The sequence below is a fragment of the Penicillium verhagenii genome, assembly GCF_028828195.1.
Source record: "Penicillium verhagenii strain IBT 33310 chromosome Unknown utg000007l_segment0_segment0, whole genome shotgun sequence".
NCBI classification, from domain to species: domain Eukaryota; kingdom Fungi; phylum Ascomycota; class Eurotiomycetes; order Eurotiales; family Aspergillaceae; genus Penicillium; species Penicillium verhagenii.
Window position 1 is genome coordinate 1,889,767 of NW_026643171.1, and position 15,468 is coordinate 1,905,234.

A 15,468-nucleotide genomic window follows, 5' to 3' on the forward strand; every position below is an offset into this window, starting at 1 on the left:
GAAGCTGCTCTATACTTGCATTTGCATCTAGTGTTGCAGGGTCAAATCCCATATATAGTACAAATTAACAGGAATTATTTACTTTCCACGGCGGGGACCCTCGCCAAAGCTTCCTCTCGCCATCCCCAGCCCAACGCCAGTGCTGCACCGGGGCCAAGTGTGACAGTAGTTCCTACCAAAGCACCCACCGATTTCCACCACGAAACAGGCACTCCAGATTGCTGCAGCTCCCGGAACCTCAGTCCCATCCAATAAAGACCGGCACCAAGAGAGAAGATCTCATCATACTTCAGGAATAGAGCAATGCCCTGGGAAAAAGAAGAAACTGGCTGACTGTGCTCAAACAGGCCAGGTAAAAAGATCCGAGCCAAGGTTGAGCCTGGAGGAGCAGACCACCGTGCGTAAATAAAAGACAGTCCTGAGATCGCAGCCAACGAACCGTAGGTCATGCGAGTCCAGATCATGTTCTTTTTGTGGCTTCGGGGTTTCTTTTCCTTTCGTTCAGTCTTGGAACGGGGTTTTCTCGCCAATAGACAGACAGGAACTTGAAGCAAGGGAACCACCAACGGGAACAATTGCCATATGGCGTTGTAAGATCGGCGGGATTCAACTGTCGGGGCGAAGAACATGGCAAATGTTGGCAAGTAATAGCCGGCGATCATGGCTGGCAGGAATGACTTTAAGGCAATCGTCTTGATGTCGCGATTTTCTTCCTTTGGTGATGAAGGGGTGGATCGGATGTACTCCATTGCGAGATACAAAGGAGCAATCTTTCCAATTCCCTTTAGCTGGAAAGCCATGCCCGCAGTTACAGCCCTGTGCAAAAGAAAGAGAAAACATGTTAGTCCCAATAACAAAAACCACAAACTCGACTTCGTAAAGGAATACTGGCAGACTTACAGGATCATGTCCAGTCCAGCGCTTCCCTGGCGATAGCTCTCAAGTAGCCAGATCGCATAGACTGGGCCAACGTCGGCTAGGAACGAAACCATTTGAGAGTTTGATACTGCATCAGATCCACTGATAGAGGGAAGGAAGCAAGTAATCAGAGCTGAGAAGGTTCGATCAAGGATGGGGATTTTGTACAATGGCGCGGTCAGACTGAGAGTCTCTCCGCCACTGAATGTCCAGGCTCCCTGGCGAAGTATTGAGATCAGATGTGGCATGAAACCTGCCTTTGCAGATCCCATTGTGATATTTGCAGCTGCATACCATCCAAGGAGGGGAGTAGCCCAAAGTCCTCGTTTCCAGAGCGCTCCATTGCTCGAACGCTCTGCGCCAAGATGAAGTGGCATGGTGCAGTCTGATGCTCTGGGCGGTAGTGGGAGATAATTGATTCTTTCTGCTCCGGAAAATGTCTTGGAAGCGCGGTTAAGCAAGTAGTTATCCAGGTATGGGAGCAGGTGCAATGCAATAACTCGATCCTTGAATGTTGCGCAAGCTTCCAGTCGAGTGAGGGCATTCGCTTTGATGCAGACTTCTTTCACCCTCGGTTGTCGTGCTGTCTGCCAATTACTTAAACAGCTTTTGATGTCTTCAAGTGGGATCTTTTCGGTCGATGACTTTTGAAGCAGCTCAGTAAGAGAGTTTGCTAATGCTGCAGCGCTCTCCACCGCGCTGTTGCCGCCTTGTCCCTGGTTAGGAGTCATCTGTGGTGTGTATCACGTTAGAAAACGAGATCGAAAAAAGAAATCAGGTTTGTCCATGGTGAATCATACCTTGTGTGCAGAGTCTCCAATACAAACAATTCGGCCACTACACCAATGGTTGTGGAAACCCTCTTCGAGTGCCAAATAGCTGCTGGATACAGTGTTTTGGCGGATGGCTGAGAAAGGAACAGTATCCGTGATTGGCTTGTCAGAGAATCGATCGAGCTGCGTCTTCATATCCTCTGCAGTGAAGCGAGGAATCTCTGATCCAGAGTAGACCTTGTCGAACTTGGCAAACAAAAACCAGAAGACACGGCCATTTTTGCCTATGATGGTCAAGGCAGAGAAGTCTTCTGCATATGTCCGATGACTGTGTCCAGGAATTAAGCCTGGGGTTGCGGTCGAAATTCCAAATATGCAAGAGTATTCCGATGACAGGACTAGTGCTGATTAGTACTATGTGCCGTGATAGCGAGCTCGAGATGAAGAAACTTGGACATACTGGCTCTTTCCTTCTCCGCCTCTTTTTCCAATCCGATGGATTCCATGTGCTGCCACATCTGCTCTCTCACAGTACTTCTCACTCCGTCTGCCCCCACGACTATATCTCCCTCAAAGACCGATCCATCGGCGCAGTGAACCAAGGCTTTTTCTGGTAAGTGCTCCACCTTGACGACCTTTTTACTTGTGTGGACTCGCTTTTGATTTTCGCCTAATCTGTCGTGTAGAATCCTCAACAAGAACTGGCGATCGAGGAATGAGACAGAATATCCATGCCTACACAATGTTCATTGTTAGTACAGCCCAGTCATATACCTACTAGTATATACCGACAACTGTGAAGAAGGCTCTTACCTTTCTTCGTATGCAAGGGGGGCTTCGGTCTCAACGATGAGTTTGCCCTTGTCGGTCCAGGTGAAGGCCCTCTCCAATGGCCGACATTCATTCAAGATATCATCAAACAGATCTAACTGATCCAAAGTGCGCGCACCATTTGGAAGAATTCCAATTGAAGCACCCACTTCAGGTGCGATATCGCAATGCGATTCCAACACCACATATTCGATATTGCTTTTCTCCAAGCAATGAGCGAGAGTCAGGCCCGCAACCGAACCACCAACGATGATCACGCGGGATTTATTTCCTTCGTTCTCCATCCTGCAGAGCCCTGGACTTGGCAGAAAGATATTCAATGCTCAATGAAGCGATTGACCGCTACAATCTCTAGGATGGGGCGATCGACTCCTTTTATGATCAGCATTGTTCTACTACATATTCGAGTTATTTTTTTTTACCGCCCCCATCTTGGAAATGAAATCCCCTGGGACTCGCGGCACGTTAGCTTAATCTCCACTTGACTGAGGATAACTCGTCGTGCTAAGAAAGAGTCCGCGTTTGAAGGAGCCGGCTAGAGAGGCACTTCAAGCCCAATTTGGTCGTCAAGGTTGTCGATCCTTCGAGACCCACTTGTACTCTTGAAAAAATACCAGAAATCCGTGAAATCCGAGAATCCCGGCCGCGTCCGACAGATCATCATTTCATAATTCTTGATACTACAGACTCCAGAGTATCTACTCTCATCTCCGAGTCCGCCAGTTCTCCCGAGATATCTGCATTTAAGTCAATACCTTTCAATCTCATGGGGACAGGCCAGCTTCCAGCGGGTCTCGGGAAACCTGCCAATGACCGCAAAAGAAGAGATCAAAAGCCACGAGTCATCCAATCATGTTCCTTGTGTCGCCAGAGAAAGTATGTTACCAGTCTAGCGTTTAAAGGAGAGAGATAAGGCCCCATTTTACTAGCCCCGCGTATCATGCGGCATGCCATTGTTACCTAGAATATCTCAGCCTCAACTCAACCTTGGAAGTGCTTATTTATCTCTATAGGCTAAAATGCAACCGAAAATTGCCTTGCGACAATTGTGTAAAGCGGAAGGAGGAGACTTCCTGTCGATACGCTACAAACCTTGCAGATGCAGTGAGGAATGCAGATAGAGGAACCCATCCGCCTGACCGCATCCATCACCTGGAGGAAAGAATAAAACAGCTAGAGAAATTCATCGCTTCGCAAGCGAATCCGACCGCAGGCCTTGGAAATCTTGTTTCTAATACCGAGGGGCTAATGCAAGGCCACAAACGCACCAACCAAAGTAACCACGCAAACGGACTACTTCTGTCTGGGCCAGGCGGCACAAGATACATCAACTCTGCTCATTGGCAAACGATCAGGGATGCTGTAAGCAAACCAAGCCTCCTTACATGTCCCGTTGCATCCCTCTAATTCCATAGCTAGACCAAAGCACTGAAAGGAGGGAGTTCTCATACTAACAATGGAATTAACGATGAATCGCCGCGAACGTCCCATGGATCCTATCTGTTGACAGGGTTGTCAGGGCAGATGTCGATGAATGACCTTCTCGCAGCATTACCTTCTCGAGAAACGGTAGAAAGCCTAGTCGCTACCTATCTCAACTCAAGGGAACCCTCTCAATGTATGAACCTTTCTTTTAAAGAGCCAGTACATGACAGCTGAACCTCGATCTACGCAGGCTTTGTTCATCGTCTTAATTTTATAAGCGAGGTATACTGAAGAGGATAAGCTCCAAGAATACCATTTTGGTCACAAGCTAATCTTAGGCAATCGAAATAGTGCAATGAAATGTGGAACAATCCTACGAAAGTTCCCCCGGCATGGCTGGCGTGTCTATACGGCATAATGTCCTGCGCAGTATGGATTGACCACATAACAAAAAATACCATATCTGAAGTAAAATCCGAATTACCCGAAACCTTTGACTTTTATCGAAAAAGCTGCGCTCTCTGTCTCGCAAGTTCAGATTACACAATTCCTGGTCACTATAAGGTTGAAGCTCTCGGGATTTACTTGGGGGTCGAGTTCTTGTCCAGCAATACTCCGAAAACCAGTGTCTCGGTACTGTTGGGAATATGCATCCGCTTGGCCATAATAATGGGCTACCATCAAGACGCTCAACTATATTCCAATATCTCCGTATTCGAAGCGGAAATGCGTCGACGAACGTGGCTTTTCTTGCAAGTCGCCGATTGCATGGTGTCGTGTCTCATCGGCGTCCCAAGGGTTATCACAGGAAAACTGGGCGATACCGAGTTCCCACGAGATATCATAGACGAAGATTTCGGACCAACAACCGTCGAGCTACCACCATCACAATCTATATCCAAAAGGCCTACCAGCATCACTTACATGGTCGCCCTCAGACGGATCATGACGGTCTACAATGAGATGATGGATACTATATCATCCAAGAAACTAATATACGACGAGACTCTCAAACTAAATAACGACCTTGAAGTCGCCCGGGACCACATCCCACCCCTCTTGCGCATGCATGCTCTCGACTACAACTGTCCGAAGGCAGATAACGATCTCATTATTGAGCGACACATGTTGGAAATCACGTTCCAACGCGCGCGCTGTATCTTGCATAGGCAGTACCTGTTATCAAATCGGGGCGAAAGCATGAATCAGGATCTCCGAAGGACGTGCGCTCATGCCGCACAGCGAATAATCGAACTTCAAATTAAGCTATTCCAGGAGATCATACCGCGGGCTCGCCAATATCGAAGAACTTGGTTTGGCGCTTCCATGTGCATCACAGATTGCTTGACGGCTGCCATGATTATCTGCTTCGAGATCATCAATTTATCGCAGGCTGAAAAGCAATCACACTCCAAGAAAATTGCTGGCTTCATCGAGCTACTGAGGAGCTTGTACAATATCTGGAAGGTTGCTCCAGAGCCGTCGTTTGAGACCTCTCAGGCTGCTGATACGTTGGCCGCGATGTTTAAACTGGTACAGTCGGGCGATGCAAATATTACTCTGCACTCCTCGGGCCCGGTTCTCTCCAATGATCAGGATAGGCAGGCTCTCCCTGGATCTCTCTCGGGGTCTGCAGACGGAAGAGTGGAAATGCAAGATCCCTTAACTTTGGGGTGTTTGCAGGATCTGTTGAATACCGATTGGGCATTTGAGATGTTTGACTGGGTAAGAAATACGTTGTACGTTGCGCCTTGTTTCCAACATTTGCTGATTATACTCGTTTTGCAGGGTTTGTGGGATCATGAAATGCAGGAACTCAGTGGCATCATTTCGAATAATATGTCCGGTTGAAAAAATTGACAAATGCAGTACATGCTAGTATAAACATGATCCATTGAAATGGAACATTTGAATGAGAAGAACTTTGGAATCAAGTTGCCCAGGTGGCCGCAAAGCACCGCGCTCACCTCCATGGATTTGACTGAAAAGATGTCCCCATTGTGCGTTGTCTTTTCACAGTTCCTCTGTCATCACCAGAGCTTTTCCGTCCACCTATCCAGACATGATGTTTCTCGGGTTCATCAAAGCTGAATTGTTGATCGAGAGAAGAAAGAATGTATTTCGAGTCCAAACCAGGCTTTAAGTGAGACAAGAGAAGTTTGGTATATGCTGCAGCGGTCGCGGCAGCATACTTCTGCCACCGGTTGTTTTTATGTGAGTCAGAGTAGTCGCATATGCCGCGAATGATGAGGGAAGGTAAGACGTTCATGACGCCAGCAGCTTCCATCTCAAAACAAAGCACATTGTGCTTTTTTGCCAAAGCATCTCTTATTTTTGCATCTCTCATCACTTGATTTCCTGATCCAATCAAGCCATAATGCACTCTTGGCAGTCTACTTGTTCTTGCCAGTCTTGGCCGAATCATAGACACGTCACATCCGTCACAAGTTTCCATGTCTTCAGGATGAGAATATAAGGATTCGTAGAGATTGTCGGTGGATACATCTGGGCTGCCGTAATCCCCATTCGCATCACTTATGGCCTGCAAATATGGCCCTAAGTTTGGCCTTGAGTGTTTGGGGTCGGACTGCATGACACTCAGCACTGACCTGACGGTCCTGGGAGGTGGTTGCAAGTATCCGTTCATCTGGGAACGGCCGTTCTCCAGGGTCTTGATCATATCATACTGAATCACTCCAATGTCTTTCCCGACTGGCGTGCTCACGACGACATCACCCAGCCGGATATCGTGGCGCGCAGAAGGGGCGCCCCCTCCGATGCCTACGAACAGGCAAATCTGCAGGGAACCGAAGCTTCGTTTCATGTTTGAAGCCACGCTGGCGGCTGAATTGGTTCCATATTCACCGTCCGGAAGACAGGTTGTAACGACATTATGTTGATTTATCGATCCAAAGCGGTAGGAGTTGGGGTCTTTCGATGAGACCGCGACTTCATGGGTGCTATCAAACAGAATTTGAACGGCCATGAGCTCTAGATGAAGGGCGCAGATAATCCCAATAGTATAACTATCGCTCGTCAAGAGTGTAGATGGTTGCCGTAATAACTCTTCACGTCGCTGTACAGGATACTGGCCCTGGCTACCATTCTGAGTCAAACTTGTTGAGTCGTGCCTCTCTCCAACTCCATTTTCATGCGAGACAGAAGGACCATTTTCGTGTTCATGCTTGCAAACCAGCGAGGTAGGTGGTGGAGATGGATCGCCAGTCTCCGGCCAATGCCATAAATTGTTTGGATTCAGCCCGAAGATGTAGGCACCCTCTTCGTTTTCTTCTCTGTGGAGCTTTTGGCCGGGAATTTGAGAGGCCACTGTTGATGGTAGAAGAACTTGGGCGATGTCAGAATGCGGAATCTCCTCTGCGGGAATGCATCGACATTTCGTTGAGGTGTTGTTCGAGGTATGCCAGATTATCTTATCAGTCAACATCCTTGGACTTGAATGCAAATCTCCGCACCAAGAATCGACGATATCTTTAAGATCTTCGTGAGAAATTACAAGGTAAGACTTTCCGCAGGGGACCCGACTCCATTTCGAACAGGCATCAACGGGGTGGATAATGTCACCGAACTCGCGACCGAAGAGAGTGATTGCACGAACAGATCGAATCAGATCAACCCAGGCCATCCCGGCTGAATCCAGCTTTGTTGCTCTTGCAAGAATTGGGTCACGCTCTGTAGCCAGGCTCTCAAAGTCCCAACCTTCTAAATATGATCGAGATGCGCAAAGTTTTGGATGTGCAGCAATTGCAGCTGATTGGTAATCGAATGCCTTCTCTAGTATCTCATAGAATCTGTTCACATGTTCGTGAAATACTACCGGGTCATCGTCTCCATCGTAGATGGGTAGTCTGGTGTTTGAATCATTTCCCAGTACCCAGGACGCAGAGGTTGGTCCATAGGGTGAAGGATAATGCATTTTAGCTGGATCGAAGACCGTTGCCGCAGAAAAGGGACCATGTCTGTCCAATTCGAGAGAAGCGCGCACGAGATGGAGAAGAGCAGTAGCTCCGTTTACCAACCACCCGCGTTTGTGCTTATGGTCCCAAAGAAGAACAACTTTTTTTTCGATCCACTTCAACTTTTGTATGTAATGTCTGCGCATGTCACGAATCCTCGGGTTTTTCTGGCCAAAAGCCATTGCCCCTGCTCCCTCGGTGACATTGAACCCTGGAGATATGGACGCATTTGCGAGGAGGCAATCGACTGAAGCCCTTGGGAGATTGGAAGCTTTGACATCGTAGAATGCGTCATGAGAGCCTATTGAAGTTAGCTGAACGGTTACCCATTTGTTGGCTTCTTTTATGATTGTTTTTGATAGCTCACCTGCAAGGAACTGCATTCTTGAACACCAACCCAGGATATGACGAGAGCTCTGTAAATGAGGAAGTTTTATTTCCTCATTAGCGAGTTGCACACCAGCATCATAGGATATTCGAGTGTCGCTGTCATCGGACGAGATCAAATGCCAAAGTATAAGATTTCTCATGTATTCCGTGGGCATGAGAATCATAGAAAAGCTCTTCAAGAACAGTTTGCCCGAAAATTGATGAACTCGATTTGTTCCCGCTAACAATGCCATCATTGCCAAAGGGATTTCTAAGCCCTTGTTGAAGCCCGGTCTGCGGGATATTGGATATCCTTCCACCACCACGGGGCTTTTGAACAAACCGCGCCAGCATTGGCCAATTCCCGCAGTGTCCCTTCTCATTGCAAAATATGAAAAGTCGATTGCACATTCCAGTTTGTGTGTGTTTGGTCCTGAGATATCCCGCCCTAACCTATAGGTGGTTTTATTCCCAACAGGGACCCAACATTGAGGCGAGCAGAAGGTGAGACGGTCATCAAATGGAGAGGATCTCAAAGCAGACCCCATCCACGAGATAACCTCGCCAACTTCCACAATCCAGCTTGAAAGACCATTTACTGTCACATAAATGGCCCTCTGCGTAGGATTCTCAGGTGCTGTCATGGTACATGTGACGTGTGTATCATTTGGCAATTTGCCTTGAAATGGATATTAATAATATTCCTGGCAGTTCTGGACTAGAGCTGGCTCACATGAAAGCTGAGATGGCCAATTATTGTCGACCCCATCTTGAATAAGCTTTAAAATATCGAGTCCGCTACATGGCCATGTTTGTCTGAGATATTCTGAGCAAGTCTGTGCTTGTGCCATCTCGATCGACCCTGTCAGCACAACAGAGTTCCCGAGTTTATTCTGGGATGACTCAGGATACTCCCGCTGGAGAAAATCGAGTGGATCCCAATCAACCTTGAATGTCATGATGATATTTTCTGGAGGCTCACTCCGGTTGACTTCTGTGAGATCTGATAGCATTCTGTATATTTTTCTAGATACCTTAATCAATGTGTATGGTTCCGTGGAGATCATCGTACATTCTCGGTGGATATCGGATTGTAGCTTGGTGAAGCCTATGTCAGATTGTATTAGAGAGACGCAGGCTTGAATGCCAGGTAAGTACGGGCTCGGCTTGTCATCTTCATTGTCACTGGAGGGTGCTGGGTAATCCATGCCCAGCAGCGGTGGCTCTATGGAGCCATCGGGCTCCTTTGCCAGACCGATACCTTGCGGCCCCTTATTCTTTTCCATCCCAGCCACCCCAGGACTGTCGCGATTGTTCAAAGTGACATTGTCTGTAAAAAGCAAAAGAATCGACCGACAACCTGTGGTTATGTCTCTAGATTATGTAAGTTAGCATGGCGAATGGTTCACAAGATACCGTAGCTGGGTTGTTTGTACCGGCAGTATTTGCGTATGAATAACATAACGGCCATGTGCTCCTCTGAAGAGGGATTCTGCTGGCCAATGCTCATGGACAGCCCTTCCAACAGTCTTGGTAAAGTCTTACAGATTCTGTTCACGGCTTCTTCATCCAAAGATCCAATCGATTCGTATGCGGCGTTTGAAATTTGCTCTGCGATCGCAAAAATCAAGTCGTGTCTGCCAGTATCTGGTATGGTGAGAGACCTAGTAGAACCACTAGCTCGATTTCTTCTAGGCTCAAGAATATAATGAAAATCCGCATCTGACATCGCAATAAATGGGCCACGGGTTTGAGATGACTCTTCTTTGGTCTGTAGGGTATCTGTCTTCGAGTTCAATGGTCTCTGTGATGTACTTCCCGAATTGTAACCTTCACATAGAAAGTCTCCACGAAGGCAATTATTACCTAGCATTCGAAGTTAGCACAATAACCTTGACGAGCCACAATAGCTTCCTCCGCATCACAACTGACGCGAGAGAAGACCATCAGAAACACTTGCAAGCTGGATGCTGTCCATCGCATTTCTTTTTCCTGCGGCGACAAGTCACACAACCGGCCTTGGTTCGGTTGCCGAGAACCCGCTTTCTCTTAGACCCTGGTCCCGATTTTGCCGGCTGCTCCAAGGGGTCCGATGTCCACGAAGGATATTGCACGGGGCTATATTCTATGTCATCAAACATGAACAAATCCCGAGTTCCAGTATGATATTCCCCTATTGAGGCCCATCAGTTGAGGTTGGTGGTCTGGCCAGACGTGTCATATTGACTCACAGTCCGTGTTGCCTCCGAGATAAGTATCCAATACCCTCAAATGCTCAGATATGTCTATTGCCGTCAAAGATTCGCCTCCCGATTGAACATGACGGGCTAGCAAATTGATGCGACCGGGCTCAGGGAATATAGCGGGTTGGTTTGCTATAAGAGCTATGGAAGAAGATGTGGTAAGCATATCATCATTCCACGATGGCCAACCATGCGAACCTTCTTGTAAAGAATGCTCAAGTTCCGGGGTCCAATCAATGCGTTCGCGGATGCCCGCTTTTTTATACTGTTGATATTGTGGTGAGTTCAGGTAACCCTTAATCAGGTACGGTTCGTCTTGTGTGTTCGAGGGTCTCTTGGCCCAAGCGCCTATTTTGTCTATCTGCTCGCTCAAAGACTCGGTGCTATTAGCAGTCGAAGCGTCCTTAATCAGGTACGGTTCGTCTTGTGTGTTCGAGGGTCTCTTGGCCCAAGCGCCTATTTGGCCTATCTGCTCGCTCAAAGACTCGGTGCTATGAGCAGTCGAAGCGTGGGGGCGGCGAGAATCCCTCAGTGTTGGTTTGTTTTCAGAAGTAGTCTCCATACTCGCGTCGGAGTAATACCTAAGGATATTTTGAGATCATTCAGGTGTGAAAGACCGTCTTAGTTCAAGGATGTAAGATTTGATCATGGTAGCGGGGAAAACATCGGGAAGGAGAGAGGGGTATGTTCCGCATTATGTGCCAGCGCGATGACCTGCATATTCATTAATAAACACACGAACACTGCTCCCAGAGAACCAGGGTAGTTCCACAAATTTCACGGCCTGGAAATCGCTGATTTTTACCAAAGCCAAAACTTGTCTTGCAGCTCTCTTCCAGGGCTAGGTCGATCATCTGTCTCAGAGATATATCATATACTGATATGGGAGTATGGATCAAAGTGGGTCCGCACAACCTTCTAGGCTTCTTGGCATTTCCGTCAACTGACGAATCTCCCAAACCGCCGAATTCTACCGAATCACCGACATGTGGAACGCCCTCGGCGAGTTAGATCTCCACCTTGATGCCACCCGAGAGATTCATGCGAGTGCTTTGATGGGATTGGAGGACAAACGACTCAAACCGGGAATTAGTGGGGGTCATCGGCCTGTCCCGCAGAACAATTTTGTGCCGTGCCGAGTTCCCGGTTTCAATGTTTCAATTGTTGCATTTTGATATTGATCTTGACATTCCACACCTTCTCTTGGAATGTTCCGATGATCTTAACTTACATCTGTGAATTTTGATTGTTTCTTTTCCTTTCTGTTAAACTACTTTGTGAGGCTGGACCTCCAAGAAACCCTTATATCGGTCCATCATGATCACGGACCACAGTGAAGATGTCAAGGAACTTGAATATCAGAGCTATATCCCATTTTGGCGTTTATTGATCGATCAGCAAATAATCACGAAAGAGGTGCTGGATCATAAATATGATGGCTCGGGAACTGAAGACGACCCATATGTCGTCCGTTGGCTTACAGTCGATCCCCGCAATCCCATGGAATTCAGTATGGCTAGAAAAGCCGTCATCACATTCGCTACTGCTATTGCAACCTTTGTCATATCCTTGACTTCTTCCGCCTACAGCGGTAGTATTCAAGGTGTTATCGATGAGTTCGATATTGGCAGAGAGGTCGCTACGCTTGGTCTGTCTCTGTTCGTCTTTGGATTTGCCGTGGGACCTTTAATATGGGCACCGCTGAGTGAGACAGTGGGACGGCAAATTCCATTCTTCGTATCCTTTCTGGCTCTCTCTGCCTTTTCAGCAGGATGTGCAGGTGCCCAAGATATTCATACCTTATTGATTCTTCGGTTCTTCGGAGGAGCTTTTGGCTCTGCACCTCTTACGAATGCTGGTGGCGTGATTTCAGACATGTTTGTCGCTAGACAACGCGGGCTGGCAATGCTATTATTTGCTTCAACACCTTATCTGGGTATATATCCAACTCTAACAAAAAACACCCGTCTGGAATACCTGTGCTAATTGAATCTTAGGCCCCGCCCTCGGCCCCATTATCGGTGGCTTTCTTGAAATGAACGCAGGGTGGAGAGTGGTGGAGGGTTTTCTTGCCGCTTGTGCAGGAATAGCTTGGATCTTTATGGCGCTTTTAGTACCCGAGACTTATGCACCGGTACTGCTCCGTAAACGAGCAGCAAAGCTATCGCTCCTTACAGGGAAGTGCTACCAGAGCAAACTCGACATTGAAAAAGGGAAAATCCCCATTTCCAAAAAGTTGAAAACAGCATTCTCCCGGCCTTGGGTGCTTCTCTTCCGTGAGCCCATTGTACTTCTTCTGACCTTCTACGCCGCATTGATCTATGGCGTGCTGTACATGCTTTTTGAAGCTATCCCGATTGTCTACGAGGATATTCGAGGATGGAATGCGGGTGTTGGAGGTCTTCCTTTCCTGGGCGTCATGATCGGCGTCTTATTCGGTGTAGCCTACACAGTATGGGATAATAAACGATACATTCGGACACAAGAAAGACACAATGGGTTTGCTCCACCGGAAGCTCGTCTACCCCCTTGTATGTCCTCCGCCGTGGCAATTCCCATCGGTCTATTCTGGTTCGCGTGGACCAATTCCCCATCCATCCACTGGGCCTGCAGTGTTGCAGCTCTCATTCCGTTCGGATTTGGGCTACTCCTCATCTACATGGGAATCGTCAACTACCTCATCGACTCTTACACCATCTACTCAGCATCTGTTTTAGCAGGCATGTCTATTTTCAGATACGCATTTGGAGCCATATTCCCCTTATTCAGCTCATATATGTATGCTGCTCTGGGTATTCACTGGGCCTCGTCGATTCCAGCTTTTGTGTCAGTTTTGTGCATGCCGCTGCCATTTTTCTTCTATAAGTATGGTGCACAGATACGACAGCGCTGCAAGTATGCTGCATTGTCACAGATGCGCCTTGAGGCATTGCGGAAATCGTCCGTATCGGAAAATCCGCCACTGCAAGTTTCGGAGGAAGGGACAGAGACCCAGCGAGGACTAGTGACGAGCCCCTAGAGTTTTCCAAAAAGAGTGTTGTTACCTTGTGTCCGATGCATTTGATACTATTTTGCATATAAAACCTACCCATTCTTATAGATTAGATATCCATGTATTCTCGGCGACAAAATCCGCATTTATATCACCATCTACATACACATTTGCAGTTCAGTCTCGTAGTGGCCGCCGCCGGATAAGGGCATCAACATTGATTACCCTATATGGCCCCGGGTCAACTCCGCCAAACAGCATTTCTAAACAGGCTTAGTACATATGTAGTTCTTTCCTTTTTACTATGGCCGAGCGGTTTATCATTCTCTTTCTGGTTTAGTAATAACTGCTGCTGAGTACATATCTACTCTGGGATTCCCTACTTGGTTTAGTAGTTCCCGTTAGTTTTTTTGGCGAGAGTTAACTTCTTGGGTATAAATACCACCTTTTCTCTCCATTTCTTTTTTCTTTTCTTCTTTTTTCCCCATCTCTCCATCCTTTCGCCTATATAGTTAGACCCTGATATGTAAGTCTCATTTTTTTTTAATTCAGTTCCATCAAACTTGTTGTTGTGTCCTCCATCCTTCAACATATTGTCTCACCCTTGTTGACTTAATCCATCAACAAAACAACATGCTGTCCCTTCCATCAAGCGCATTGTTGTTTCATCCAACTTTGATGATTCTATTCATCAACATCAAGCACTAATGACTTCATCCATCAACACAGTGCGTTATTTATATTGATCAATCAACACGTCGACTACACTCGTCAACAAGTAAAAATCGATCACATCAATCTGATCAATCATTGATGATTTGATCCATCAATGCAATAACAGTATGTTGCTTTATCTGATTTGGTGGTCTCACATTATGTATTATAGTATCTGGCCATATCGTCGCCTCTTTGGCGACATTCCAGCAATACAACAAAAACCAACTTTCAATTTCGGTCTTCGGGTTGGTCCGCGTCCTTTCTGAACAGGCATCACTTGGCTACACGCTGGGTTTCAGGACACATTCAGTCAATATGTGGAATTTGTCCACGTCAACAAAAAAATCGTCAGCTCCGATAGCTCGCCGAACCACCACTTCGATCTTCAGATTGGTCCCCATTTCTTACTGAACAGGCATCACTCGGCCACACGCTGGGTGTCAGGACAAATTCAGCAGAAGACTTGGCAAGACCATGAGCTGGCAGCGATTATTTTCGATCTACGTTGTGAGTTTACATCGTCTTTCTCATGGACTATGTACTAATAGCCTTATGGGTGTTCTCTATTCAGGCCTTCCCTTATTAGGTCATGTCAACAAGAAATTCGATAGCTCCGGTCGCCTACCAAAACACCACCTCGACCTTCAGATTGGTCTCCAGCTTTTACTGAACAGGCATCACTCGGCCACACGCTGGGTGTCAGGACAAATTCAGCTAAGGGTTGCTGGCCATGAGCTGGCAGTGATGACCGTCGATCTACGTGGTGAGTCTACTCTATTTTCTTATCAGTGTTTGTGCTAACAGTCTCTACCCACAAAACACCACCGCGCACAATATCTTGCGAATAAAGGGATGAAACAGAACCAAAGCACCCCCGCCTCCCTTATACCTCAAAGAAGATTTGGAAGCCAGAAAGAAGGGTCCAAGAACCACCACACTTTTCAAAACATAAATGTAGACCATTCTTGTCGATACTTTTTTTCGATTCAAGGAGCTTACTTAGTATTTCAAAAAGCTGGACTGTCCATGAAAATTACATATTAAATCCGACAAGGCTCATTGTTCCACTTGCTAGTGCCAATAGTGTGCGGCGGCCGATAGAGGCCACCCCTAGGTCAAATCCCAATTTCAACTTTCCGACCGGCAGAAAGTAAATTACGAGTAATTCCAAATTCATATTAGTTTTTGAACTCGTTACTCCATTATGTTCAGGCAGTTCAGCGCTG

The 15,468-nt window shown here is 47.0% G+C and overlaps 7 protein-coding genes across 7 annotated transcripts; 3 read left to right on the forward strand and 4 right to left on the reverse strand.

The window, feature by feature from the left end:
* Positions 1-74: 74 nt before the first annotated feature.
* Positions 75-2,806, reverse strand: N7466_007392 (FAD-dependent oxidoreductase; the record flags this gene model as incomplete). The annotated part of the gene is made up of 5 exons (XM_057166781.1): positions 75-816; positions 901-1,649; positions 1,719-2,089; positions 2,152-2,426; positions 2,505-2,806. 5 exons carry the CDS (start codon positions 2,804-2,806, stop codon positions 75-77), a joined length of 2,439 nt encoding a protein of 812 aa, XP_057019822.1.
* A 1,810-nt stretch (positions 2,807-4,616) lies between these two features.
* N7466_007393 (fungal specific transcription factor domain-containing protein) lies at positions 4,617-5,798 on the forward strand (the record flags this gene model as incomplete). The annotated part of the gene is made up of 1 exon (XM_057166782.1): positions 4,617-5,798. The coding sequence occupies one exon, from the start codon at positions 4,617-4,619 to the stop codon at positions 5,796-5,798; it is 1,182 nt and encodes a 393-aa protein (XP_057019823.1).
* A 112-nt stretch (positions 5,799-5,910) lies between these two features.
* On the reverse strand, positions 5,911-7,881 carry N7466_007394 (uncharacterized protein; the record flags this gene model as incomplete). Its single annotated transcript, XM_057166783.1, has 1 exon — positions 5,911-7,881. One exon carries the CDS (start codon positions 7,879-7,881, stop codon positions 5,911-5,913), a length of 1,971 nt encoding a protein of 656 aa, XP_057019824.1.
* Positions 7,882-8,982: 1,101 nt separating this feature from the next.
* On the reverse strand, positions 8,983-10,019 carry N7466_007395 (uncharacterized protein; the record flags this gene model as incomplete). Its single annotated transcript, XM_057166784.1, has 3 exons — positions 8,983-9,293; positions 9,363-9,620; positions 9,707-10,019. 3 exons carry the CDS (start codon positions 10,017-10,019, stop codon positions 8,983-8,985), a joined length of 882 nt encoding a protein of 293 aa, XP_057019825.1.
* A 488-nt stretch (positions 10,020-10,507) lies between these two features.
* N7466_007396 (TEA/ATTS domain family-domain-containing protein) lies at positions 10,508-11,095 on the reverse strand (the record flags this gene model as incomplete). Its single annotated transcript, XM_057166785.1, has 1 exon — positions 10,508-11,095. The coding sequence occupies one exon, from the start codon at positions 11,093-11,095 to the stop codon at positions 10,508-10,510; it is 588 nt and encodes a 195-aa protein (XP_057019826.1).
* Positions 11,096-11,850: 755 nt separating this feature from the next.
* N7466_007397 (MFS transporter) lies at positions 11,851-13,552 on the forward strand (the record flags this gene model as incomplete). Its single annotated transcript, XM_057166786.1, has 2 exons — positions 11,851-12,469; positions 12,531-13,552. 2 exons carry the CDS (start codon positions 11,851-11,853, stop codon positions 13,550-13,552), a joined length of 1,641 nt encoding a protein of 546 aa, XP_057019827.1.
* A 1,242-nt stretch (positions 13,553-14,794) lies between these two features.
* N7466_007398 (uncharacterized protein) lies at positions 14,795-15,090 on the forward strand (the record flags this gene model as incomplete). Its single annotated transcript, XM_057166787.1, has 2 exons — positions 14,795-15,005; positions 15,047-15,090. The coding sequence occupies 2 exons, from the start codon at positions 14,795-14,797 to the stop codon at positions 15,088-15,090; spliced, it is 255 nt and encodes an 84-aa protein (XP_057019828.1).
* Between the last annotated feature and the right edge of the window lie 378 nt (positions 15,091-15,468).